Below are 21,920 nucleotides of genomic sequence, written 5' to 3'. Positions count from 1 at the left end.
CGAGCAGGGGCGAGCGCTCTCGATTCGAAAACCTCCCGAGTTTTCAATCTATTTAGAGGAGAACAACAACGGTATACAAAGGCGGCAGTCAGATGCGTTTCCTAAGCGAGAGAAGCAGCAACGAGTAAGTACAAAAAGAGAGAAGAGACTCACCCTCGAACAACGAGTTTCGCTCGACGAATGAACGACGCGTCCGTAAACACTTCGGAAAGGGGGAACCGTTGAAGCTACTACGACATAAATACCCGTATACAAACTGAAAACAAAACGCTAATCTACTTTTTCTTGCCCATTCCGTCGAGGTAGGCGTCCCATCCAAGCGACTCAAGCTTCTCTGCCTTGCCCATGACCTCCGTCTCCAGAGCTTCGAGGTACTCCTCCATATCCTTGACGAGGTGAGGAACGGAAGCCGAAACAATCCTGACGGCGAGGAGTCCGGCGTTGGTAGAGTTTCCGATGGCGACGGTAGCGACGGGGATTCCTCGCTGCAAGAGAAAGAACGAAAGGGAAAAGAAGACGCGTCGAGGGAGGTCAGCTCGTTCCTCTCCCTCCTTCTTTAAAACGAAGACGGAAGCGCGGAAGCGAAACTCACAGGCATCTGCACAATCGAGTGCAACGAGTCCACTCCATCCAACACGCTTCCCTTCACCGGCACTCCAACCACAGGAAGAGCAGTCATGGCCGCGACCATCCCAGGCAAGTGAGCTGCTCCTCCCGCTCCAGCGATGATGCACCTCAACCCCCTTCCAGCCGCCTCCCTGGCGTATCGCACCATCCTGTCCGGCGTCCGATGAGCCGAGACGATCGTCAACTCGTACGGGACGTCGAACTGGGCGAGGATTTGAGCGGCGGCGGCCATGGTTGGGAGATCCGAGTCGCTCCCCATGATAATTCCGACGAGGGGAGATCTGGAGCTGATGGTGGATTTGGGAGAGGGAGCGGGAGGAGTGTACTTGGCTGGGAGAGGGGAGAGGGAAGGGAGGGAGGCGACGAAGATGGGTCGAATCTTGGAGAGGAGTTCCGAGTCGGAATCGGCGGTGATGGTGATGTGACCCATCTTCCTTCCTCGCCTGCATTCCGTCTTTCCGTAGAGGTGAACGGAGGCTCCTGGGACGAGAAGAGCTGCGGCGACGCACTCGTCAATGGAGTCGAGGGAGGAGGATTGACCGATGAGGTTGATGGTCGCGGCGGAGGGGACTCGAAGGGAGGTGGATCCGAGAGGGAGGGAGGTGATGGCTCGGAGGTGGTTCTCGAATTGGGAAGTGTGGCAGGCTTCGATGGTGTGGTGACCCGAGTTGTGGGGACGAGGAGCGATTTCGTTGACGAGGAGGGAGTCTGAGGGAAGGAAAGGAAAGAGAAGTCAGCTCAACCGCTCGCGTCGTCTCGCTCTTGATTCGATTTGAGAAAGACTCACGATCAGGCATCAAGAACAACTCGACTCCAAACACTCCAGCACCCCAGAGAGAACCGACAGCCCTCTCCGCCAACTCCTTCGCCATCTCGTTCACTCCTCGTCCAGCCCTCAAAGGACAAAGGACCAACCTCAAAACGCTCTCCTCGTGAACGGTCTCGACGGGGTCGTAGCTCCTGACCTCTCCAGAAGGCGTCCTGACGACCATGACGGCGATTTCCTTGGAGAAGGGAGCCCACTTCTCAGCGTAGAGAGGTCGATCCCCGAGGTACTCCAGAGCCTCCTCGATGTTCTTCTTCTCGATCGACTTGAGGACGAAGTTCCCTCGACCGTCGTACGCCAATGTCCTCGCCTTGAGCATCAACGGCAAGCCCAACTGTTCCGCTGCCTCGATGATGGAAGCCTCCACGACACCCTCTCCTCCCTCCCTCTCGACTCCAACGAACTCGGCGACGTCCACTCCGTTCTCGACGAGGAACTTCTTCTGCTCGAACTTGTCCTGGATGATCTTGATCGTCTTGGGGCTGGGGTGAACCTCGACCTTTCCTTCGTTCTCGATTTCCTGGAGGACGGTAGCATCGACGTGTTCGATCTCGACTGTGAGGACGTCGACCTTGGAAGCGAGGGAGATGATGTGAGGACGAGAGTTGTAGGGTCCGTCGATGTGAGAGGTGTGTCCGGAAGGAGGGAGGATGACTTGTTTGGCTGGGGTAGCCGCACCAGAGTCGAGGACGAGGAGAGGGATGGAGAGGAGAGAAGCTGGGTGGGCGAGCATTCGACCGAGTTGACCTCCGCCTGATTGGATGAGAAAGGATGGAAGAGAGGAAGGGAGGAGGGAGGAGGGAGGGAAAGACGGAAGAAGTCAGCTCTCCCTCTCTCTTCCTTCCCTCCCTTCTCGCCCTTCGTTCTTCCAACTTCAGCACTCGGACAACGACGGTAAGCTCACCGAGGATTCCAACAGTCTTCTGGTTGGACATGGCTGGTTCGGGTTGAGGAGTAGGAGGTAGGAAGGAGCTGTGAGGATGAAGGAAATGAAAGAAGGAGGGAAGGGAAGCTGATCAGCTTCCGGTTTCGAGCAAAGAGCTCTCCTCCCTCTCTCTCCTGCAGCTGAAAGTTACCAACGAAGAGAATGGACTCACAAGAGTGTAACTGAGCTTGAGTCTCAAAGAAAAGAGACTAGGGAAGGAAGAGAGCTCGTCGACGTTGCAGAAAGAAAGAAAGAACGAAAAGAGGTTGAGCTCGAACGAAGGTGAGATTCAGCCGCAGCGCTTCGTCGCTAGGTTACTGCCCCACAAGGACAAAGAAATACTTCCCCGACGCGAAAACATCTGAAACGGAGATCAGCAGAAACCCTCTCATCTCAAATCATGCCAGCAAAGAGGGTTTCGCGACCGCTCAGAGTCGACCCGCGTCGCCGCTTCAGAACGAGCGAAGCGGAAGGTTCGAGCCGCCAGAGAAGGCAAGATACGAGGTAGAAGGGTCGTGTTTGTAGAAAGCAGGAGGCACACAAACAAAAAAAGAAGGAGCACAGAGGGGAAGATACCAAAAGAGAGGAGGAGAAAGGGAAAAGAGTCCGTGATCGTGGATCGTTCGTTTGAAGAGTTCGTTTCGTAAAAAGATGTAAGGAAGGAACGAGATATACGAGAAGGAACAAGACGAGATGGGCGTTAAGGAGGAAATAAGTCAAAAGAATGCAGAGGGAGAGGGACGCGTCTATCTAAGCAACGGGAGAGAGGAAATCGCAGAGTGCTGGAAACGAAGACCCAATCTAGTAGTCTCGTCCATCGGGGTTGGCGATCCCCAACTTGGCTCTCGGCACAGCTACGAAGTTGGTTCCTCCGAGATTCTTGTGCTTCTCCTTCTTGATGATGTTGAGAGGAGGCGTGCTCTGTTGCTCGAACGCTGCGACGGTATCCCTGACGGATCGACGCGTAGCCGCTGGGAGGGTTGGGGAGTAGGCTGAGGAGGAGGAGGAGGAGGAGGAGTTGAACGATGGAGAAAAGGACGATGGGGAGGAGAGGGGGACGTTGAGGGTTGAGGTCGAGGGTTTGGTGGGAGGTGGGATGGGGAGGGAGCGAGAGGTGGGAGTTGAGTTGGTGGATCGTTCCCACGGCGAGGACTCTCCTGGAGGACTGAGAGCGATGAGATCTGGCGTGGTAGGAGTAGAAGCCTGGTCGTCAAAGGGGTTTTGGGAGTCCTCGCGGCTGGACGCTTGTCGAAGACTCGACGACGACGAAGGGTAGCGGTTGAAGTTGAAGTTCTGACCTTCCGAACCGAGCTCGGGAGTTTGACTTGGCGTCGAGTTCGAGAGAGAAGGAGCCGAGGTTGATCCTGAAGCCGTTCGATTCCTCTGGATAATGTCCATTTGACCAAGGCGTTCGGCTTGCTCGGAGGTTGCGGTTCCTGAAAGCGACGCGACGAGAACGAGGAGTGAAGGAGCGTCAGAGTGGGGTTTGAACGAGAGCACGACAGCAGGATCGAAGCTGAAAGAGGTAGTAGATCATTTTGACTCACGAGCACTCCTCAAACTACTCAAACTTCGATCTTGCTGATGCCCTCCTCCTCCCAACCCACCCTTGAACCCAGTCAACCAATCCGCCCCGTTATCCTCCAGCGAATCCAACGTCGGAGGAGTCGAAGGGTCCCGAAGAGCGTACATCTTCGCTCCCATGGCTGTGACCGAAGGCAAGCTCGTCAAGGGAGGAGGTGACTTCGAACGAAGGCCGAGGACCTTCCTCCATCCTCCTCCCGGGGAGAGGATCGAATCCGAACGGCTCATCTGGTGTTGAGAGGTGGAGAGATAACCGTCTCCTCTGGACGCTGAGTAGGGTGTTTGAGGGTTGGAGTTGGAGGAGGAGGAGTGATCGTTCGAGGAGGAGAGAGGGTAGGCATGAGAATCGTCCGAGTTGGAGTGGGTTGAGTCGGAGGGAAGGAGGTTGCCTGAAGTGATGGGATGGTTCGTTCCTGGGTAGAAGGAGGTCATAGCTGCTGAGCGAGGGAGAGCGGTTTTGGGAGCGTTGAGTCTGTTGGTGGGGAAGGGTTGAAGAGGAGCGGCGACGGCGGCTGATGTTGAATTGAAAGCGTTGTCGTCTGAGAAAGGGTCGTCGATGAGAGGTGATTCTCCTCCGTTGGCTCCTCGTCCGTTGATGTCGAGCAGTCCCTCCTCTTCGTCCTCCTCGTGCATCCTACCACCTCCCAAATCCCCATCTCCTCCATCGAGCCCGACCCAATCTCTCCCAACCCCACTTCCTCCCGACGCGTCCCTCCTCCCGACCAAACTCCCAACGAAACTCGAACTCCTGTTCCAAATTCCCATTCCAGCCCAACCTCCGTGCTCTCCCACTCGACTAGGTCGTTCTTCCCCGTCTTCTCCCAGCGAAGGCGATCTCGGCGGAGGGTAAGTCTCGAATCGCCTCGAGTCTTCTTCACCGAGCATGTCGACTCGAGCCTGACGGGACTTCTCCGCTCCTCCTGAGAAGATTCCGACAGCCATAGCTCCGAGCCCCGCTCCGAACTTCATCCTCTTCTTCTCCCTCCCGTCCAACCATCCTCCTCCTTCTCCGTCGTCCTCCTCTCGGACGAGTCCCCTCCCCTCTCCGTCTCCTCGACCTCGCTTCTCCCCAGCAGCCCAACCTCCCTCAAAGTTCCGTGCGTTTCGACGACGAAGAAGGATGAGACCGGTAGCGGCAGCTGCGAGAGCGATGGATCCGACAGCGACTCCGAATCCGATGGCGAGCTTGGAAGTGGTGGAAAGAGGAACGGCGGCGGTGTTGTCGTCTGAGGATCCAGCTCCGTTGCTCGATTTTGACGTTGCGGTTGCCTTCGAGGTCCCCGTGGCGGTAGCGAGTCCGGGAATGATTCCGGTGTAGGTGGCTGGATCGAAAGGGACGTAGGAGTCGGTCGAACCAGAGGTTCCCGTCGTCGGTGTGGTTTGCTGAGCGTCCGAAGCTTCCGAGGAGGTTTGAAGGACTTCGCTGAGGATTGTCGAGGTGAGGTAGTCGGTTTGAGTGCTTCCGATGGAGTCGATGGTGGTAGCAGTAGGGATGAGGCTGATGATGGTTTGGGTAGAGGTGTAGACGATGGGAGCGGGAGTTTGGGAGGAGGAGGACGCGTCGTCTTCGGATCCAGCGGTCGTCGTCGTCGGACTCGAGGAGGTGTCCGTCCACGTGGAAGGAGGAGTGAAAGTATCGAGGTAGGAGTTGGTCCCGAGATCGTAGAGGTAGAGAGATGCATCGGCAGCAGAGGAGGTTTGGTAGCCTGAAAGAGGAAAGAAGACACGACGTCAACGACGATTCTCGAGGAAAGGGATCGAAAAGACGACTCACCACCGAAGAAGAGAACCTGAGAAGACCCAATAGCAACTCCTTGATGTCCCAATCGAGCTCCGGGGCCTGAAGACCAACGGTCTTGTCAGTAAACGAGAGGCTGAGAGTTCGTCGAGAGAGGCTGGACTCACCGGATCCCAACGGGTCCACCGCAATCCAAGCTCCAGACTCCAGATCCAACACCCAAGCATCACTCATCACCTCTCCGAGTCCATTCGTTCCCTTCCCTCCTCCCTGAACGAACAGTCCGTTCCCGCTCCCAAACATCGTTCCCAGATGCGCTCTTCTTCCCTCGGGGACCGAGTCCCCTCCGAGCCTGACGGTCGTCCATTCCGCGTTTGAGTCCGTCGTATCGAGAGTGTAGGCCGTTCCGAGGGATGGAAGGGACGACGTGGTGTAGGAGTAGCCTCCGAGAAGGAGGAGAGTCGAGTTGGAAAGGCAGTGGAGAGTGGGCTGAACGAGGTCGAGAGGGAGAGTTGAAGGGAGGAGGGTGAAGGTTGAGGTTGTTGAGGAGAAGGAGTAGGTGGTGAGGAATCCGAGGTTGGACCCGTCTCCTTTGATTCCAGCAGTGAGGTAGGTGGTAGTCCCAAGGGCTGACGAGAAGAAGAAAGAAAGGGAAGAAGCAGAGGGGGGAGTTTGAGGGTTGGGTTCGAACGTGAAAGAGGAGGGGCATGACGATGGAAACTCACTGCAAGATGCTGCTCCTACTCTTCTCATAGGTTCTCCTCCCCATCCAGACTCCTGCTGAGCGAAACTGGATCCTTCGCTGCTATCCCTCAACCATACGGAATCCTCTCCGGTTTGGATGGCCGTCGCAGGGGAACCATCCCCTCCGAAACTCCAGACGTCTCCGTTCGAGAGGACCTCCATGTTCCCCCAAGCGTAAGGCGGAGCTGTTCCTGCTGCTGACTCTGTGAGTATCGGGGAGGTGGTTGAGGAGAGGGAAGAGGATGTGGTGAGGGAGAAGGAGGAAGTGAGAGGGAGGAGGTCGAAGGTGGACGAGGTTGGAGAGGAGCTGTAGGTTTGGCCATCCGGAGAGGTCGTCTTCCCGGAAGAAATGAGGAGAGTTGCTGGGGAGGAGAGGAGGACCATAGAATGAGCCCATCTACAAAAACAAAGAAGACATCGGTGAGTTTTGATGGCAAGAAGGAAGGGAAGGGAAGCTGAACCCCCTCTCTCCTGCAGTGACGAACGAGAGCTCTCACCTTGCATCCAAAGCTTCAACGTATACAGGAGATCCAACGAGGAGTATTGCTACTGCTAGATGGAAGGGAAGAGTGTGCTTTGCCCTCTTCCGAGAACGAGGGGAAGGAGGAGCCATTGGGTGGTGGATGGGAGGAAAGGAGGAGGAAGGAAGGAGGACGATGTTTGAGTTTCGAGGAGCGAGAGGGGTCTCTCTCTTTTTCCTTAGGGGCGATGGAGGGAGGGCGAGGAGGGTACTTTGAGAAGTATAGAGTAGATGGAGAGGAAAGAGAAGAGGGCGAAGGACAAGACAAGAAACGAGAGGACGAGAGGGAGGAGAGGTAGTTGAAGGAACAAAGGAAGGCTGAAGGCTCGTGTGTTTGTAGATCGTTCACCCAACGCGACTGCGCGAAGCGAAAGAAATCAACTCGAGGCCGCGCCTCTTTTTGCCTTTCCCTCCTTCTCTTCTTCCTTCTTGAACAAAGCTCATTATTTGATAGGACACAGTTGTATCCAAGGGGTGGAGAAAGGAGCAAGCTCCTGCGAGTCGTAAAAAGGAGCACATCAAGTCCCGAAGGGAAGAAAGGCAAAAAAGGGAGACCGAGGACTGGATCTGGGCGTAGGTTCGAAGGCTCTGGACCTCGAAGAAGGCCTCGGTGAAGGACTGGATACAGATACAGACATGACAACGAAGTCAGTACATCGAGAAGGGAAGGTGGGAGAGGAAGGAATCGAGACGACGACGAACCGGGGGAGAGTTTCGGACGTTCGCGGGAAAAAAGGTCATATAGAGAGTCATTCTCGAAGACAAACGTTAACGGAGAGGCCACTGGACTCACGATCATCGCAGGTGGAAGAACAGCTGCTGTCCAAACCGTAAGTAGCGCCTGTTCGACGAGAAGGCGGAAAGCTCTCACCTCTTCGAGACTTGAAACCGTTCGAAGCAACGCGGACGACTAGCTCAGCATTTCTCGACTCCAAAATCGTCTGGAGAACATGCCTGAAAAGCGGTAGGCTATCAGCTTTTACTTCAGGAGTCAATTCGAGGTTCTCACCGTTGAGTCGACTGACGCGTCGTCGCCTCTCCTCACCTCAGCACTCTTCTCTCCTCCTTCCGACTTCGCCCCCGGGCAAGACGTGACCACCCATCCAAATAGCCCGTGCAAAGGAAGAAAATCTAAGCCGAAAACCCCGTCAAATCAGCCAACCTCAACTCTCCCTGACCCTGCTTCCCTCCTCTCCTCTCACCCTCTCCTTCTCCCTCACTCCCCTCGCTCTCCTCCTCCTCACTCCTCACACTCCAATCCTCATCCCCTTCATCCCCTTCCTGAATCAAACTCATCCCAGCCATCCCCTCCTTGTTCGCTTGGTCGGGGTCAGAATCGTCGTCCAACACCTCGAAGACCAACGCGAACTGGCCCTCGTAGGACGTTTTGGCTCGGAGCTGGGAGGCATCGAAGAGGAGGAGACCTGAGCCTGTGGGGGACCAGGTCAAGGAGGAGACGAGGAAGGGATCTGTGGGAGAGGAGGAGAGACGGGTGTCGTCAGTTCACTTCGTTCGTTTCGTCTCGTCGGCTCTCCGAACGAAGCCGCCTCGACCGAGTTCGACGAGAAACAAAAAACTCACTACTAGGCACCCCAATGCATTCCGCCACTCCCTCCTTCCCATCATCATCCACCCAATCCCCATTCCACATGAACAGTCCGTTCTGGCCCGTCGACAAGGCGAGCTTCTTGGGGTTTGAAGGATGGAAGGACGCGCTTGTGATAGGGTAGGTTTGGATGAGAATTGTCGTTGTTGGTGGTGGTGGTGGTGGCGAAGGTGGGTTTGAAAGGGAGGAGGTGGAGGTGGCCGTGGGAGGGGAAGGGAAAGGGTGGAGGAAGAGCGATGAGGGTGAGTTTTCTGGGTGAGATGAGGGGAGGGTGAGACGAGGAGGGAGAAGTGAGTGGAGCGTCAGAGAACGAGCGAAAGAGATTGGTAACATAGTGCGAAGGAGGTGGGAAGGAAGGGAAAGACGACAAGAGACGAAACTCGAACGAACCTTGTCGCGACATCAAAATCGTTCCATCAAAGTTGAACTCGAGGTGGCACACTCCCATTTTCGGAGGAGGTCTCTTCGGATCTGGTCGGAGGAAAGGGATCGTTGCTGGGGTTGATATCGAGTGATCTTCAGGTCGAAAGGCGAGGAGTCAGTCGAGGACGAGCGAAGAAGTTGCGGACGAGGTGAAGGAAAGAACGTACACTGGACAATCCCAGTCCCTCCAGATTCACCAGCCCAGTCCGAAGGCTCTTTCCATACGCTCTGAAGAGATAGATATCCGAGAAAGAAAGATCAGCGACGCGTCTTGAGCGGTCGAAAAGGAGAGGAAGAGGAAGGACGAACCGTCCCAGCAGGAGCCAACCTCATCGGCAGGATCGTGTTCGTTACGGTCCAACTAGGATGATCGTTTAGGATCCGAATCTGCGCATCCCACACACGAACAATCAGCTCCAGTCTCTCGTTCAAGTTCCCCTCGAAACGACGCGTCCGACTTACCTTCCCATCCCAACCTCCCACGGCCAACCTGACTCCATCAGGATGCCAAGCAACGCATCTCACGCCCAGCCCGGTATCGTCCCACTCCTCTCCTCCCTCTGCATCGTCTCCTAGAGACTCGAGCTTCGCTTGTGATGGCGGAGGAGGGAGGGTGTGCAGGGGCTTGGTGAGAGGAGGGAGGAGGATGTGGAGTTTGAACTGCGACGGACGAAGATGAGAACGAGTGAGCTGAGCAGAGAGGAAAGGGAAGAGGATGGGAGTAGATGAACCTCTAACGAGTGATCCCAAACTGCCAGGTGGGTGTTGTTGGGCGAGAGAGAGATGCCTTGAAGAGAGACGGTGTGGGTCGGGACGCGCTGTTTTCGTTCGAAAGGGTGAAGATCAGCTTCCGAGAGCTTGGAACGAGATGTGGGATACGATGAATAACGTACATGGACGAGCTTCCAAGAGTCCAGAGTATCGTAGATACCAACCGAATCCTTGGAAAGGTGTCGTTCGGCGAGGTAGAAGAATCGATGGTCGGAGGACCAGGTGTGTCCGTTTCCTGTGGGATTTGAAGGAAGATAAGTTAGGTTGGGCGACGAAGAGGAGAGGGGGGCTATTACAAGAGCGAGGAGCTAACCTGAAGGCAGGGGCTTGAAGTTCTGGATGAAGAAGCGACGATCTCGAATCGGGTCGTCGAGGTCCCAGATTGTGAGACGGAGCTGTGAGAGAGAAGGGGCGGAAAGGAGGTCGCAGAGTCAGTGGCTGGCAAGAGGTAAGCTAATCGAAGCATCTAAGAGGTCGACATAAGACTAAAAGAAGCAGGGGAGCTCGAAGGAAGGAAGCAAGTCGAGCTCGTTTGGTTGAGCTCGACGTCTCCTTCCCTCCGATCCTCCGACCTCCTCTCCTTCTTCCTCCGACCCTCTCTCATCTACCAACCGCCAGCACAAGAACAAATAGAAGATGCCTATACTCACTCCCAGTTCACTCCAACCTAGCAACCTATTCCCTGTCCTACTCCATTCAACCCGCACCAGGCCTTCAACCCCTCCTTCCAAAACAGCCTCTACCGCCTCATCGTCCTCCCCTCCCAACTCGCCGACCCCACCCAGCGTGAACACGAAAGCCACACTCCTCTTGCTACAGAAGGCTAAAATCCTAGCCGAGTCCGGAGAGAAGGCGATGTGCGTGATCTCGGGAGGAAAAGCTGAAGTCGATGAAGAAGGAGCTGAGCTTTGATCCAACGGACGTCGATTCCGAGAAGATCCAGAGAGGGAAGCTGAAGGGGATGGAGAGGAAGAGTGGGAGGGTGGGAGGAACGGTATTCGGAAGGACTGGACGGTTTGGAGGGTTGTAGAGTGACGGATGAGGATCGTTTGAGGGGAGGAAGGAGAGGAGGAGAAGGTCGAGGCGAGGAAGGTTGAGCCTGGGGAGAAGACGGGAGGGAGGGAGGATGGGTAGAGTTCGGTGAAGTCCATGGAGGATCAACGAGCTGGATGGGTCTTGTGTTGGGTCGAGTTGATGCTGATGGTTGGAGGGGAGGAGGGAAGGAAGGGAAGGGAGAGGTGAGCTTGTTGCTTTTTCGAAACGTGTTGAGACGCGCCTGTCTTCCGAGAAGCTTCCGAGCTCAGATCTGGCTCAAATTTGAATCGAGAGAGAAGACAGGGAAACCAGTCGAGTACTGGGATCTTCGCTAGCACCTCAATGGTATTTTTCTCCCTCCCCAGAAGATCTTTCGACGCTGAAGTGCGTCGGAGACGTTGCTGCAACGGGAACCCGCAAGACTTCCAGTACTTAGGAGCTCATTTTTTCGACAAGGACCAACACTCAGTTCTACTTCGATTGGAAAGTCTGAGAAAGAGACGGAAGCAAAACTTCCTCGGAGCGAGAGGAATCCCAACCTCCTCAGCTCCATCCTCTCCCTCCCTTCTTCCTTTCCCTCTGACGTCCATCTCCCCCTTGAATGGGTTCACCCCTCCCTCTCTCTCACGACACTTCATATACGTCCCAGGATGCCTTCAAACACGTCTCAAGTTCGTCTCTCGTCTCGTCCTTCCCTCTACAAGCTCATGAGTGCTTCGAAGATCAAACGAGTCGAGCTCACCTTCTCTCCTCCCTTTCCCTCTTTCTTTCTTCCTCCCTTCTTTCCCCAGTCCCACCCTTCCCATCCTCCCGATTCACCTCTTGCTGAGGTAATCGACCCTCCTCCTCCTCCTCGCAGAAAGTATCGCAGAGTCTCTCTTTCTCCTCCTCCCGAACGAGACGCAGCTCCAACGCCCTCCTCCTCCTCTTCCCTCGCTCTACCGCCTCGCCCTCGTCCCCCTCCTCCTCCCCAGTCCTACATCCAAGAAGCATACAACAGGCCGGAACCGTCGTCTCATCGAAGCAGCAACAACAACAGCAGATCTGAGAGATGGAGAGCCTCTCCGACGAGAGGGGAGGGACTCGGAGAAGGGTCGAGCGGAGGGAGAGATTCGAGGGAGGAGGACGATGGAGGATGGGAAGCAGGAGCTTCATCTTCGAGGGATCACAGTGGTGGGAGTAGGCATAGAGTGTCCGCTAGCGATGGGGATTGGAGGTTGGACAGGAATGGTAGAGGAGGAGGAGGGTCGGGGTACGAAGAGGGTCAATCGTTCGGTCGAACGGTTCGTTTATCCTTCTAGATCTACTCCTTCATTTCCCTGAGTCTTTCAGGACTTGATCTCACCCTTCTTCTCCCTCAGAAGTCTTCCTATTCTGCTCCTCGTCCTCAACTCCCACCTCCAGCCCACCATCTCCCTCCTCGACCTTCCTACTCCAACTCCGTCTCAGGTCCCTCTGCCTCTTACAACTCCGCCTTCACCTCACCCTCGAAATCCAGACTCGATTCCGCTCGAGAAGAACGTCTCCGAGCCATGGAGAACGATCCCGAATCGATCAGGAGGGATGATCATCGAGGACGAGACCGAATCGAAGAGGACGAAATCGTCGAGGTTGGTTCTCTCTCGAAACCTCCCATCGATCAGGGCTGGGGAGGAAGGAGGACGAGGAGAGACGTTAGGTTCGATAGTGCGACTAGGATGGTCAATGCAGCGTTGGGAAGGAACGGTGACGGAGGGAGTTTTGAGAGACGAGGAGAGGTTCGTCGCCCGCCCTCTTTCTTTCCATCTTCCTCCCCTTTTCAGGGAGCTGACTCTCGAACTTCCTTCTTTTTCAACGCGTCTTTGGGATCTGCAGTTATCTCATCACCCCAACTCCTCTTCAACCTTCGACGCTCGACCCGCCAGGGCGTCGCTTGATCCTTCACCCTCCTCCTCTTCTCGACCCATCATCTTCTACCATCAACAACCCCAGCAGCACCAGCACCAACACTACGAACAGCACCAACACCCGGAACGAAGAGCCCGACGAGACTCGGGATACTCCACCGCGGACGACGGAGGATGGGGAAAGAGTGCTTTTGAAGACGCGTCGTCGTCGTCGTCGAGGAACGGAGGAGGAGCTTGCCGTCAAGAAGGAGGAAGAGAAGTCGTTGAGCGAACGAGAGTGGATACAGGGTACGGAAGTTCCCCTTCGAGGCCGGAGTCGTCGGAGAGAAGGAGAGAGGAGAGGGTGAGTACAGTTCGATCCGACCATGGTTTCGACGCGTCGAGCGACGGTCGAGCTGACTTCTTCATCTTTCTTTGGCTTCCAGGTCGAGTCTCGAGACAATGATCTTCAAGTCTCGCCTCGAGTGGCCTCTAGGTCGAGTCGAGAGGACCGAGACTCCGAGAGTACAAGGTTGGAAAGCAGAGGAAGGTCGAGGTCGCCTCCTGCGAGTCTTCTTCTACCGCTCATTCTTGTTTTACTACCTCGAACAAAACTAATGTTCTTCTGTTTTATCTCCTCTAGAGATCGAACCGATCGCTTCCTTTCACGTCGTCGAGTCGAGACGGACCCCCTCCGCCCCCTTCCTTCCATCCCTCTCCGTCTCACCACTCGTACGGATCAGGTCGCCCGGTCGGAAGTATCAGCAACAACAACGTCGCCTCACCAGCAGGACAAGCAGCATCGACAGGAGGTTACAGCAGTCCTACACTTCCTCACAAACAGACGGTCGCATCGAGTCCTCTCTTCACCCAGTCACCTTCACCGCCTAACTCCCGCCACTCTCACCACTCCAACTCGAACTACCTCCAACTCAACGGCGATCCTCAGACACCTCCTTCTCGTCATCATCTCCTACCTCTCGTTGCAACTCACTCTGGACGAGGAGGGAACACCATCGAGACCGCTCGAGCCGATGCTCTCACCAACGCGAAGAAGAGGAGACTCGTTTCGGACAGGAGGAAGGAGAGGGAAAGGGAGGAAGCTACGAAGGAGAAGGAACTACTCAAGAAGACGAAGAAGAAGAAGAGAGTCAGGAGGGACTACTCGAGTTCGAGCGATGAGATTGAGGACGAGGAGGAAGAGTGGAGTCCGAAGAAGGCGAAGGAACGAGGAGGGACGTTGAAGGGGAAGAGGTCGACGAAGAAGGTCTCGAAAAAGCTCGTCGTTCTCTCGGATACCGACGATCTCGATTCGGACGAGGAGGAACAGGACCATCAACGACGACAACGACGAACTCGCTCCTCCGACGCGTCCCCACTCCTCAGATCTCCTTCGTTCTCTCCTCAGATCCAGACGAACCAACGACACGATTCCTCCTCTTCTTCGCGACCCTATCAGTACTATCAGCAACAGCAGCAACATCAACAACACCACCAGCAGCCTCTCCGAGTCCAACCTCATCCGGCACCCTTCCAGCTCCCCTCCCAGGCCCATCTTCGAGCCTACGGCCACGAGATCCCCGTCGATCTCTTCAAGAACGTCCCGGAGTCGGCAGGAACGTGGCTTCTCGCCTCGAAGGACAAGGTTTCGGACACGCCTGCTGCGATCCACCGTTCGCTCGCACGGTGCCGCAACCTCCCTTCTTCCCTCCGTCGAAAGACTCCCCCTGAACTTCGAGGAACCTCCCGCTCTTCTACCAGCACCTTCAACGCCAACTTCTCGAACGCCCACTCCAGCTACAATATCACCTTCAGCAGCACCGGTGGACCTCCCTCGTCGCGTCCTCCTGTGGCGATCAACACTTCCCTCGCTCGAACCTCCCATTCCCACAGCTCCTTCCCCCAAGACGACGAAGACGACGGCGTCGTCGTTGACGAAGCGAGGTCGAGACCCTCGCAGAAGGCGCTGGGAAAGAGGAGAGCTGTCGATCCTGAGGTGATGGAGGCTGAGGAGCAGAGGAGAAAGAAGGAGAGGGAAAGGGAGGAGACTCGTCGTCGAGCTTCGATGGCGATGGACGTGATAGAAATTGGGTCGGACGAGGATGAGGTTGAGGAGGATGGCGAGGTTTATGAGGAGGCTGAAGAAGGAGAGACTGGTGAGTAATGGTGCTGTTTCTTGGTTCCAGGTGGAGCCGGGCTGAGAAGACGCGCCGGGTCGCACGAGACTGACCTTTCTCCTTCATCTTCTTCGGCGAATAGTGCTTGGGAACGAGGAGAAGGAAAGGGAAGAGATAGTCTTCGAAGATCCTGGTGAGGAGCTCAGTCAGATATCCGATGAAGGAACGGCGAGGAGCTGATCTTCGGTTTGCCTTTCTTCGTTTTCGAACAATCTTAGTCGTCGTCCCTGCCGGGTCGTCCACCCTCGTCGGCCAAGAGCTTCAACCCCCCGTCCAGCCACTTCAAACCGAGGAGAATGAGATCTCGCTTGCTCGAAAGACGAGGTACGAAGCGGAAAAGGACTTCCTCGTCGAGAAGATCGAGAACGTCGGAAACGGAACGTGAGCGTCTTCGCCTTTCTCCTTTCGCCACCTTCTCCGCACTCGTAGACTCATTCGGCACCAATCTAACCTGCTCTGTAATTTTCGTTGATTATCTCGAACCCAGATCCATCCAAGCCGAGCTACTCAGAAAGATGAAGGAGCGACGAGACGATCTCGAACGAGCTTTGGAAACCAAGTCGGACACCCGTACGAATCTCGACGACGATCTTCTCAATTTCTACAAGAGACATCGATCAGGTGAGCAAACCTTTCTCGCTTCTCTTATCTACATCGTGCTCGGATTGGAGTACCTACGCTGAAGCGAACTCGTTTCTCAGAGCTCGAGACGGAACGACGAAGCTCCTACAAGAAAGAGCACAACTTCCTTCTCAGGAAGTTCAACCATCGGTGAGTAAAAAAAAAAAAAAACTCGATTCCCTACTCCCTGAAGAAAACATCTTGCTGACTTTCTTTCCTCTCCTCCCTCTCGACGTGCAGACGACTTCCTACGACGACCGATGAAGAACGAGCTTTCATTGACGAGCTCGTCCATCCCGTGAGTTCTCGAGCTCGTTTCTTCATCTTTCCTCTAGAATCCGCTGAACTTCGGTCCCCTTTCCGCCTTCCGCTTTCCTCGTTCTTCAGCGACTTCGACTCCTCCAGGACGCGATTCACGCTCCGTTCTGGGTTCGACCTGCCTCGTTGGAACCCGACTCCGCTCTGAGGAGAGAGATCGACGAGCATCGATCGGGGAGGTTGTAGCCGATGAGGACGAATGATAGGAGAAGCTCGAGGAGTTGGGGCGTTCGGAGGAGGAGAGGAGCAGTTTAATGGTGAGCTCGTCGTTTCGTTTGCCCTCAGCCCTCCTCGAAACCATCGCTGAATCGACTCTCTTTCTTCTCTGCTCAGATTTTGACTCCTATATATGTGACCTTCAGCCCACTTCGTCCTATGCGAGAAGCTTCGTGAACTGGTCGGGAACTCGAGCTCAAAGACGGTGCGACGCGTCCAACACGTTCGCTCTTCCCTCCCGCTGCTTCTCGAACCGCTCGTATGTCCTCTGTCTCCTCAGCTGAAAACACAAGCTCTTCGGGCTTTCCCTCCCCTTCTTACTTGTCTCTTCCAGCTATCCTCTCTCCCAAACCCCGTCAACAAGCGAAAGCGAGAAAGAAAAGTAACTTGAAATAGCTCCCACTTGAACCCCCCAACCCCCCTACGCTCTCAAAGATAAACCTTCCCCCCCCCCCATCAAAGCAGCTTCCCATTCAATCCCCCGTACCCTCCATCCCCACTGGACGAGTCCCCTTTCTTCCCCGTCAGGACCCTCCTCCCCGAGAAGATGGCGCTGTCGATGATCTGGAAGACGGTCAGGACTCCTCCTACGATGGCCATCGTCCTACACGAGCAAACAGAAAAACCGCCAGGAGAATGAGCACGAGCGTCAGTTCAAATCGAGGAAGGAAAAGTGAAGGGAGAGAGGGAAAGAAGGGGAGAGAGAGAGAGAGGACTCAACGAAGTCAAGAAGTGAGCGAACGACTGCCTCTCCTCGGTGTGGATGACGAGCATAGGGGAGATCTCGTAGTTGAAGAAGACTCCTGGGATTCCTGCTGAGCCGTGGGAGGCGGTGTGGCCTTGAGCGTCCTTCTTGCCTTGGTCGTGCGAGGTGAGGTCGCGTTCATAGGAGGTTACGGAGTACTGTTGGAGAGCGAGAGCGACGGACGAAGCGAACAGAGTTGGATGGGGAGAGGGCAAGAGAGGGAGAGAAGAAGAGGAAGAGAGGAAAGGAAGGTTGGTCAGTCAGGGAAGGGAGGCGATGTGAGAGGAAGGGAAGAGGAGACGAGGGAGAAAGGGAGACGAACCTGATGCGAAGGAGTGATCTCGCCGGTAAGAGCATGGTACTGAGTAGCGACAACCTTGACGAAGTATCTGAGAAGGCGAAGAAACGACAGCAACGATCCAAAACGGATCAGCTGAGCTCGACTCGACCTCTCTCTCCAGTCGAACGCGTCCGTTCAACCTCCCATCATCGTCCGTCCCTCTCCGTCCTCAACGCCTCCCCATCTCAAAGCAGCTAGAATATACTCACTGGAACATATACTGGCTCTCCTCGGTATGCGCCTTCACCCCCTGCAGAGGATCAAAGATACCCAGCTTCTTCTTGACCTCGATCATCTTCTTGGTGATGGTCGAGACTCCCTGCCCTTCAGGACCGAACGAGAACCGATGGATCTCGTGACCGAAGTCATGGTGACCTCCGGACTTGAGGTAGGGGACCTGACGAGACGAAAGAGCGAAGCAGGGAGGGGAAGGTGAGCGGGACGAAGGAGGCGGGACGCGACGAGAAGGAAAGAGGGGGACGAGACGCACGAGATCGTGGACGTGAACAGCGTTCTGCTGGAAGGATCTTCCTGGAGACTGTTTACGAGCAAGGAGAGAAAGAAGTCAGATACAGTTCGTCGAGTAGGGGAACGAACGAGTCGAGTCAAGAGGAAGAAGGAGAGACGAGTCAGACTCACGAAATGAAACGCTCCCGGAACCTTGTTGACGTGAATCGCACCCGTAACCCTGCATCCCTCCATGTTCTGAGCAGCAATCTTTTCGCTCCAGTGTTCCTCGACGCACTGTTGAACGCAAAAAAAAACAAAGTCAGCTCGAGCTCGAGCTCACCTCCTTCCTCCCTCCTCCCTTTCTTCCCTCGTAGAAAGTTCGGACGTACCTGCTCGATCCCATCAGGACTAGTGAACGACCATCCCTTCCGAACATACGACTCTCGAACCTCGTCACAGTTGTTGCAGCATCTGTAATCAAACCGAGAAGGGAGGGAAGCGTTCGGTCAGCTCAGCTCTCCCTCCCTTCACCTCGCCCTTCCCTTTCCCTTCTCTGAGCTTGACTCACCCACTCGAAGGAGGCACCCCTCCGTAACACGATCCACAGTAATCCTTCCCTCGAACGGCAGCGACTCGTTCCAGGTCTCCTTGGAGGTCTTGTACGAGCCAAAACGAAACGAAAGGGTTAGCCCTCCTCGAGAGTCGAGCTCTCCTTTGGAAGCTGAAGCTGAACTCACTGGTAGAATGGAGATCCTTGACCCTCCCTTGCTCGTCCAACCTGATCTTCTCGATGTTGTGAGTGAGATCGTTCTGGTGCTCGCCTGTGAAAAATCAATCAGACCCAGATCGGAATCGATATCAGCGCTCTCGAACAATCGAAACGAAGAAGACGAAGGAGAAGGAGGAGGGAGAAGCTCACCAGAGATGTCCATCAGATCTATACTCAGCACTGCTCGACGTCAAACCCCGAATCATCCAAAATCAGCTCTGCTCTCCTTTTTCCTTTCGAGAGCGTACAGCACAAGAGGAGCAGAACTCACGATAGCACGGCACCCTCGCGAAGGTGATGTTCATCTCTACGCTCAACCTCTCTCCTCGACTCTTATCCACCACCAGACTGGGCTCGAGTCGGATCCGACGGTAGTCAACGAACTCCATGAAGGTGAAGGAGAAGATGAGCGAGAGCGAGAGCATCGTTACTGTTCACAAACCAAGATCGAAAACGAAACGAGAGGGTGAGCTCGAGTAGGGAAGGGAGGAGGAGATCGAACCACCGAGCTCGTAGGAACGGAAAAGAAAAGAACGAACAGAGTGCTCCTGTACGAGTTTTGATCTTGACATCTTCCATCGTCTGTTCCAATTCCATCCCGGAAGGAGGTTCAAGTCAGCGAGGACAGGAAGAGGGAGAGAGACGAGACGAGACGCACCTTCCCGAACGCATCGATGGAGGAAACAGCTCCAAAGAGACCCGTGTTTCTGCTCGCACCCAAAGATATCTAGATCAGTTCAAGAAGGTCGAACAGATGAGGAGGAAGGTGACTCACCGTCCCATGGTTCTGATTTGGAGAGGGGGAGAGGGTTGGGAGGGGAGGGGAGGAGAAGGGAGGAAGCTCGCTGGCAAGCTCGAGGTCAACCGCGGAAGCTGATTTCAGGAGGGCTTTCTTTTCCTTTTTTTGGGGGAGGATGCTTGGTCTTTGGTGTGGAAGGAAAGGAAGAGTGCATGAGACTCTGCGAAGCCGACGTCTTTGAAAGTGAGGGAGCGCAAAAGATTGAGGAAAGGAGCGAGAAGAGGGACGCGTCGAGCTAGATTCGGATCGACGTTTCCCCTCCTTCTTTCGTGCAGAACGAAAGTCGCTGCGACGGGGCGTTGTATGTATGAGTGTCGAGTGAAGCCATGGTAGATAGGCTCGACGACGTCGAAAGGATCTGAACAAGGTCAAGCCGATGAGCAGAAGGGAGAACGAACGACGTCGAGCTCGTCTTCTTCTTTCTCCCCTCCCTTCTTCTCAAGCTCATCCTTGCCTCTCATCTCTCTCTCGAACCACCCACTCGTACTAAGCACCTGACCTCATCAACTCAAAACCTAAAACGGAGTCATCGAAAGAGAAAAACCGCAAACTAAACTACCATCCACCGGTAGCCTCAGTCTCCTGAGGAGTAGGCTCAGCGGCAGCGACGGGCTCCTCAGCAGCGGCGGCGGGGGCCTCGTACTCCTCAACGGGAGCGGCAGCAGCCTCAGCAGCAGGGGCAGGGACGGCGACGCCTCGAGACTCGGAGGTGATGTTGACGGGAGCCTCCTCCTTGGGCTCGAGGAGAACGACGGAGTCGGGGAGGGGGTGTCGGGGTCCGAGCTTTCCTTCGGGGTCCCAAGACTTCATGCTGAGAGGGAGGGAAAGAGAGAGAGAGGGGGGGAGCAGAGGTGAGTAAGAGGGGGAGGAGGGAGGGAGAGAGGAAGGAGGAGAGGGAGACTCACATCTTGACCTTGATACCAAGGACACCCTGTCGGAGGAGAACGTGTCGAACGGCCTGGTCCACGAAGTCCTTAGCGGGCTGTCCGGAGTGGATCATGAAACCGTCGGTGAACTGAAGAAGGAAGAGAAACCAAGGTCAGCAAAACGCGTCTGGCCCTCTCGAACGAGCTCGCTCTCCTCTCCTTCCTTCCGTCACAAAGAGACTGAAGACGAGACGTACCTTCATGGCCTTGGCCCTGGCAGCTCGCAGCTTACCGGAGACGACGACCTCGCATCCCTTAGCTCCGGACTCCATGATGAATCGAAGGACTCCGTAGCAGGCTCGTCGGACGGCAAGTCCACCGAGGAGCTTGTATCGAAGGGACTCGGCCTGAGCGACGGCGGAAAGTCCTCGGTTCTGGACCTTCTCGGCGTAGAGCTCGAGGGAGTTCTCGGGGAACTGTAGGAGAAGAAGAGAGAGCAAAAAAAGGAAGGTGAGCTTCGAGCGAGGGGAAGACAAGGAAGGGGAGGGGAGGAGAAGGAACGAACCTTGAACCTCTTCTGGACGAGGGAAGTCAACTCCCTGATTCGTCGTCCCTTCTCTCCGAGAACCTCCTGGGTGTGGGTGGCTCGGATGATGATCTGGTAGTGGTAGTAGAGTGAAAAAAAAAACGTCAGCATTTCGTCCCTCTTCTGTGGTAGCAGCAGCACACACGAGCTCCCTCCCTCTTCTCTCTTCTCCTTCCCTTCCGCCCCAGCAGCGAATCCTACGAGAGAGTGGGTAAAACGTACCTCAGTCCTGGCGTGGGTGACCCTGACCTCACATCCGGAGTAACCCTCCTCAGCGAGCTCTCGAGTGAAGAACTCGTTGATCTCAGCCTGGAAAACTCCGTCGGCTGGAAGAGAAAAAAGGGAAGGAGAAGAGAAGGTCAGCTCTTCGTTTTCTTCCCTTCCTTCCTCCCACAAAAAAGCTCTATTCCTCGTTCTAGTATAGATGGAAGAGTCTACTCACCGACGAACTTTCTCTTCTTGGAGACCTGAGAGAATTCCAGGAGAGACGAGAGTAGAACGAGAGGAAAGGGGAAGGGAAGGAGGAGGAGGAAAAAACGAGGTCAGCGAACGATGGATTTGGGGTGGTTTTCTCCTCCTCTGGTGGACCGTTCGAGGTGCGAGTTTGTTGGAGGTATGAAGGTTGGAACGAACCTGCGAGGCGTTGGCCTGGTGTCGAGGGGGAGGAGCGGAAACCATTTTGAAGTCGTGAGGTTAGGAAGGAAGAAGAGAAAGAGAGAGGTCCAGCGAACGGTTCTGCCCTTTCCCTCGCCCAATTTCAAAAAGAGAAAAACTGAAGCCTCAGAAAGGGCTATTCTTCTTAAGAGATCTCGAGAAACTGTTTCTCTTCTTCGAGGAAAGTTTGAAGGAGACTGAGAAACATAGGCTGAACCGAATTTGGAAGAAAATCTGCTCGGCGGGAGGCCTGAGGGAGGAGACAGAGCTCACGCGAGCTCGAGCTCGCCTTTTCCTCTTCTGTTCGGCTTCAGGTCGACTTCCGCTTCACGGAATCAATTCTAACGAGCAGTATAGGTTTGGAGGGTCTTTGGGTGATTGGAAACGAAGTTTGAAGTTTTTTGCGTACACTGTGGCCCGTCAAAGTGATCTGAACTGAACCCTCCTCGCGTCGACCTCCCTTTCTCCTCTCCTCCTGCGTTCAAAGCTCGTTCTCGCATCAAGATCAAAGATTAAGTCTCTTTCAACTTCATTCTTGAAACCTGGATATGTAGCCCACCCATCAGAGTTTGCATTCACAAGCGCAACTCGACAAACGAAGTCGGAAAAGCTGTTACCCTGACCTGCTCCTCCTCATCTCTTTTCGCCTATGCGAGAGAGGGAGCTCTTGCGTTCGCTCTGCAGGCTCCAACGAAATACCGGAAGATCCCAACTT

General features: G+C 55.1%; 6 protein-coding genes across 6 annotated transcripts; 1 reads left to right on the top strand and 5 right to left on the bottom strand.

The window, feature by feature from the left end:
• Positions 1-221: 221 nt before the first annotated feature.
• Positions 222-2,618, bottom strand: ADE2 (phosphoribosylaminoimidazole carboxylase ADE2). The gene is made up of 5 exons (XM_076640617.1): positions 2,551-2,618; positions 2,358-2,425; positions 1,415-2,206; positions 593-1,335; positions 222-485 (listed from the first exon to the last, which is right to left on the bottom strand). Exons 2-5 carry the CDS (start codon positions 2,386-2,388, stop codon positions 276-278), a joined length of 1,776 nt encoding a protein of 591 aa, XP_076496596.1. The 5' UTR covers positions 2,389-2,425; positions 2,551-2,618; the 3' UTR covers positions 222-275.
• A 222-nt stretch (positions 2,619-2,840) lies between these two features.
• BDY24DRAFT_69198 (uncharacterized protein) lies at positions 2,841-7,283 on the bottom strand. The gene is made up of 6 exons (XM_076645065.1): positions 6,942-7,283; positions 6,426-6,841; positions 5,868-6,329; positions 5,737-5,802; positions 3,926-5,668; positions 2,841-3,814 (listed from the first exon to the last, which is right to left on the bottom strand). Exons 1-6 carry the CDS (start codon positions 7,055-7,057, stop codon positions 3,180-3,182), a joined length of 3,438 nt encoding a protein of 1,145 aa, XP_076496595.1. The 5' UTR covers positions 7,058-7,283; the 3' UTR covers positions 2,841-3,179.
• Positions 7,284-8,074: 791 nt separating this feature from the next.
• BDY24DRAFT_390158 (WD40 repeat domain-containing protein) lies at positions 8,075-10,996 on the bottom strand. Its single transcript, XM_076640616.1, has 10 exons — positions 10,415-10,996; positions 10,078-10,159; positions 9,887-9,999; positions 9,725-9,811; positions 9,456-9,653; positions 9,303-9,380; positions 9,161-9,221; positions 8,961-9,086; positions 8,546-8,821; positions 8,075-8,433 (listed from the first exon to the last, which is right to left on the bottom strand). Exons 1-10 carry the CDS (start codon positions 10,913-10,915, stop codon positions 8,096-8,098), a joined length of 1,860 nt encoding a protein of 619 aa, XP_076496594.1. The 5' UTR covers positions 10,916-10,996; the 3' UTR covers positions 8,075-8,095.
• Positions 10,997-11,297: 301 nt separating this feature from the next.
• Positions 11,298-16,147, top strand: BDY24DRAFT_390156 (uncharacterized protein). Its single transcript, XM_076640615.1, has 12 exons — positions 11,298-11,470; positions 11,591-12,082; positions 12,164-12,556; positions 12,654-13,028; positions 13,111-13,230; positions 13,308-14,820; positions 14,924-14,974; positions 15,060-15,222; positions 15,329-15,462; positions 15,543-15,612; positions 15,703-16,037; positions 16,114-16,147. Exons 1-11 carry the CDS (start codon positions 11,450-11,452, stop codon positions 15,926-15,928), a joined length of 3,558 nt encoding a protein of 1,185 aa, XP_076496593.1. The 5' UTR covers positions 11,298-11,449; the 3' UTR covers positions 15,929-16,037; positions 16,114-16,147.
• Positions 16,148-16,433: 286 nt separating this feature from the next.
• Positions 16,434-19,108, bottom strand: ERV46 (retrograde cargo receptor ERV46). Its single transcript, XM_076640614.1, has 14 exons — positions 19,076-19,108; positions 18,959-19,007; positions 18,840-18,882; positions 18,572-18,730; positions 18,451-18,480; positions 18,269-18,352; positions 18,100-18,187; positions 17,921-18,002; positions 17,721-17,825; positions 17,572-17,619; positions 17,291-17,478; positions 17,064-17,130; positions 16,718-16,899; positions 16,434-16,600 (listed from the first exon to the last, which is right to left on the bottom strand). Exons 1-14 carry the CDS (start codon positions 19,081-19,083, stop codon positions 16,453-16,455), a joined length of 1,281 nt encoding a protein of 426 aa, XP_076496592.1. The 5' UTR covers positions 19,084-19,108; the 3' UTR covers positions 16,434-16,452.
• Positions 19,109-19,368: 260 nt separating this feature from the next.
• RPS3 (40S ribosomal protein uS3 RPS3) lies at positions 19,369-21,297 on the bottom strand. The gene is made up of 7 exons (XM_076645064.1): positions 21,185-21,297; positions 20,994-21,051; positions 20,774-20,877; positions 20,531-20,623; positions 20,223-20,441; positions 20,005-20,114; positions 19,369-19,910 (listed from the first exon to the last, which is right to left on the bottom strand). Exons 1-7 carry the CDS (start codon positions 21,227-21,229, stop codon positions 19,655-19,657), a joined length of 885 nt encoding a protein of 294 aa, XP_076496591.1. The 5' UTR covers positions 21,230-21,297; the 3' UTR covers positions 19,369-19,654.
• Between the last annotated feature and the right edge of the window lie 623 nt (positions 21,298-21,920).

Source organism: Mrakia frigida, assembly GCF_051309035.1.
Source record: "Mrakia frigida strain ATCC 22029 unplaced genomic scaffold BDY24scaffold_16, whole genome shotgun sequence".
In the NCBI taxonomy this organism is placed as follows: Eukaryota; Fungi; Basidiomycota; class Tremellomycetes; order Cystofilobasidiales; family Mrakiaceae; genus Mrakia; species Mrakia frigida.
Note: the sequence above shows the minus strand (reverse complement) of the source record. Positions and strands in the feature narration are given on the sequence as shown.

Bases quoted from the DNA above. Each gene is read 5' to 3' on its own strand.
- BDY24DRAFT_390158 (XM_076640616.1), bottom strand. From the start codon at position 10,915: ATGGACTTCACCGAACTCTACCCATCCTCCCTCCCTCCCGTCTTCTCC. The intron at 9,812-9,886 runs GTACGTTATTCA...GAACGAAAACAG, and splicing joins ACTCTTGGAAGCTCGTCCAT to CGCGTCCCGACCCACACCGT. The intron at 8,822-8,960 runs GTTCGTTCGAGT...CATCTCACCCAG, and splicing joins GATTTTGATGTCGCGACAAG to AAAACTCACCCTCATCGCTC.
- ERV46 (XM_076640614.1), bottom strand. The intron at 18,883-18,958 runs GTGCGTCTCGTC...GAATTGGAACAG, and splicing joins CCATCGATGCGTTCGGGAAG to ACGATGGAAGATGTCAAGAT. The intron at 17,826-17,920 runs GTACGTCCGAAC...TGCGTTCAACAG, and splicing joins GTCCTGATGGGATCGAGCAG to TGCGTCGAGGAACACTGGAG.
- BDY24DRAFT_69198 (XM_076645065.1), bottom strand. From the start codon at position 7,057: ATGGCTCCTCCTTCCCCTCGTTCTCGGAAGAGGGCAAAGCACACTCTT. The intron at 5,669-5,736 runs GTGAGTCGTCTT...TTCCTCTTTCAG, and splicing joins TCAGGTTCTCTTCTTCGGTG to GCTACCAAACCTCCTCTGCT. The intron at 3,815-3,925 runs GTGAGTCAAAAT...CGTCGCTTTCAG, and splicing joins GAGTAGTTTGAGGAGTGCTC to GAACCGCAACCTCCGAGCAA.
- BDY24DRAFT_390156 (XM_076640615.1), top strand. From the start codon at position 11,450: ATGCCTTCAAACACGTCTCAA. The intron at 15,223-15,328 runs GTGAGCGTCTTC...TCTCGAACCCAG, and splicing joins GAGAACGTCGGAAACGGAAC to ATCCATCCAAGCCGAGCTAC. The intron at 15,613-15,702 runs GTGAGTAAAAAA...CTCGACGTGCAG, and splicing joins CTCAGGAAGTTCAACCATCG to ACGACTTCCTACGACGACCG.
- ADE2 (XM_076640617.1), bottom strand. From the start codon at position 2,388: ATGTCCAACCAGAAGACTGTTGGAATCCTCG. The intron at 1,336-1,414 runs GTGAGTCTTTCT...TCCTTCCCTCAG, and splicing joins GTTGTTCTTGATGCCTGATC to ACTCCCTCCTCGTCAACGAA. The intron at 486-592 runs GTGAGTTTCGCT...TTTCTCTTGCAG, and splicing joins ACTCGATTGTGCAGATGCCT to CGAGGAATCCCCGTCGCTAC.
- RPS3 (XM_076645064.1), bottom strand. From the start codon at position 21,229: ATGGTTTCCGCTCCTCCCCCTCGACACCAGGCCAACGCCTCGCAG. The intron at 20,624-20,773 runs GTACGTTTTACC...TACCACTACCAG, and splicing joins TCACCCACGCCAGGACTGAG to ATCATCATCCGAGCCACCCA. The intron at 20,115-20,222 runs GTACGTCTCGTC...TTCCTTCTTCAG, and splicing joins CCAGGGCCAAGGCCATGAAG to TTCACCGACGGTTTCATGAT.